Below are 2,729 nucleotides of genomic sequence, written 5' to 3' on the forward strand. Positions count from 1 at the left end.
TTGACTTGGTTACCGGTCTGGCTTAGATATGGGGCTGCCGAATATGGGGCTGCCGAACGGGGCCTAATGTGGCGGGGCCGATCGGAGTGCCTGTGTCAACATCCCTCATCCAAGTGAGCACAAAGACGACGGTGAGAAGAAAGGAGACGGTGTGAGCGGCGAAGGCGAGAAGTCGAGGAGCGCCAAAGGAGGCCTAGTACGAAATAGACTGGACTACAATGGGTCTGCTAATTGGGTCGTGTATCACATACTGTAAGAATGGCATACAGCATACTGAAACCATATATAGCCGATTGGTGGCTGAGGGAAGGAGCTATCGAGAAAATAACAAACATCACGTTCTTCGTTCTCTGGCGGCGTTGTTCTTCTTCCCCACGTTATCCTTTTTCTTTCCCTTCCCCACGCTACCCTCTGCTAACATCTGGTATCAGTCTAGGCTTCCTGGATCTGTCGTGCGCCATCCCGCAGTGTCCCCGTTCGTCCACTATGTAGTCATCCGACGCCATCGTTCGCAAGGTGCTCGATGCAATGCACCTGATGGAAGTCCACCTTACCGAGAAGATTGTCGGTCGCTGTGACATCGCCGAGCGTCGCGTGGACGCACGATGCAACGAGCTCCACAGCCGCTTCACAGCGCGTGGCTACACCATCCAGCAGGAAGTGGATGTGGTGGTCTATGACGAGTCAAGCGACCACGACGGCTATGGCGCGGCGCCCTTCGATATCAACGACTCTGACGAGAAGTCCATCTTCGACGAGGGCCCCATATTCGACGAGGAGCATGGTACCTTCAACGTCGACAACATGCACTTCAACGACATGCTTCGCGCCCACTCGTTTGAGACGTTGTGCAACCCATCTTCCCCGGCGTGCTCACCACCATCCGCAAGGCCGCCAACAGGGGCCCCGCGCCCGATGATCGTCTGCTCCAGCCCTTTGACCAGCACCACCTTCTGGGGCACGATCGCTCAAGCGATGTGATGCGGGTGGTGTTGCTTGAGGGCATCGATGGTGCGCGGAAGCGTATCGACTTGGCCATGGCTTCCCTGAGAATGGATAAGCCCAGCAGGCCATGACTCTCCACCGTGTATGACATCTCCACGGTGCTCACTGACGTGGCCCGCGTCGGCTCCATGGTGACGATTGTAAGCAAGCTTTCATCTACCTCATTTGATGCTCAGGTGGCGTTTGATGAAATGCAACAAAGAGCTGAAGCGGTCAACTCTGTTGGGCCGCGGATATGTTCCTTCCAGCTCTATGTTTCCAAGGACAGGAATATCGTACGACAACAGCAGAAGAGTCACAAGGGAGGCGAATGTGACACAAATGTCATCATGTAAATTCAGCAAGATTCAGTTCAGTTTTGTATTTCCTTCCTATTGAGCAATTGTTGTTTCATGCGTTGGGTTGTTCGTTGGAAACCGCCATGGCCACTTCAACTTCGACAGAACATCAGTATCGAACTGCGACCAATACCATGGCCCTCCTTTAGAGCATTCCATGAAGCTACTGCCAGGTGGGGGTGTTCTAGTTTGCTCATGCTTCCAGCATGGATACCTTCAGCTTAGTGCTATTCTGGGTACCAAAGTGAGGTGCTAGGGATATTGTCAAGGACCACCAACATGATGGCTTGGTCGACTGGGAATCCGTCATCAGGTACTGGCCGAATGAAGCGCTCCACAGGTCCATTTCTGGTTGCGGCTAAGACCATTCCTGACAATAGTCGCCATTCGTCACCAACTAATCGTGTTGCATCACTCAAAAAGTATCGGCATGCGAAGGGGTTATGCGCTGGTTGTGTTGAAAAGTGGTTCTCAAGTCGTAAATGTGCAGCCACAACCCAACAGCCCCAACTACATGCCATGGAGGAGGTGTGGAATTTGTTTGCTGAAGAATCTGTTATTGCACCTAACGTAGAGTCTATCGAAGCACCCGTTGATTAACTGTTCAAGAACTTGTCTCATTCTACCTGGTTGGGATCTGAAAGCCCATCAGACTCTTAAGCTACATGGTACTATTCAACAGCAGCCTTTGCTCATTCTATTGGACAGTATTAGTTCTCATACAATTGTGAATGAGAAGTTCTTGTCGGTTCTACAAGGTGTTCAGACAGTCTCTCATTCTCTAAAAGGGTGGGTAGCAAATGGCATTTTGGTGGTCTGTCGCCATCAGTTACTTCAAGCCCATTGGTATATTCAGGAGTATGAATTTGTTTCTGACGTCATGTTTTTCCTCTACCCTATTATGACTTGGCTATGGACATGGATTGGCTAGCTTCCTTCAATTCCATGAGAGTTGCATGGGCTAAAAAATGGTTGACCATTCCCTATAATGGTAGCACTGTAATGTTGCAAGGGAAATCTGAAGTCATCCCTACTTGTACTATCATTAAGTTGCTATCGTGGATTCATCTATTGTTTCAGTACCACACTGTAATTGGCATCCCAGGATTCAGTCTATATTGCACCAATATGATTCAGTCCTTGAGGACCCAAGAGGACTACCACCCAAACGAGAGTGTGAGCATATCATTCCACTCGTACCTGGTGCACAACCATTTTCAGTGAAACATTATAGATACCCTCCTAACCTGAATGATGAAATTGAACAAGAAGTGACAGACATGTTGCAACTACCCGCCATAGGTGCTATTCATCATATCTTTCATGTGTCGTCGTTGAAGCGAGCAGTGGGTTGTGATTCTACACTAATTCCTTAGCTGCATAGCT

General features: G+C 49.6%; 1 protein-coding gene across 1 annotated transcript; it reads left to right on the forward strand.

Moving 5' to 3' along the window:
* Nucleotides 1–377: 377 nt before the first annotated feature.
* LOC103647674 (uncharacterized) lies at nt 378–1,720 on the forward strand. Its single transcript, XM_008672187.3, has one exon. The coding sequence runs from the start codon at nt 529–531 to the stop codon at nt 979–981; it is 453 nt and encodes a 150-aa protein (XP_008670409.1). The 5' UTR covers nt 378–528; the 3' UTR covers nt 982–1,720.
* Nucleotides 1,721–2,729: the final 1,009 nt, after the last annotated feature.

This window comes from Zea mays, chromosome 2 (genome assembly GCF_902167145.1).
Source record: "Zea mays cultivar B73 chromosome 2, Zm-B73-REFERENCE-NAM-5.0, whole genome shotgun sequence".
In the NCBI taxonomy this organism is placed as follows: domain Eukaryota; kingdom Viridiplantae; phylum Streptophyta; class Magnoliopsida; order Poales; family Poaceae; genus Zea; species Zea mays.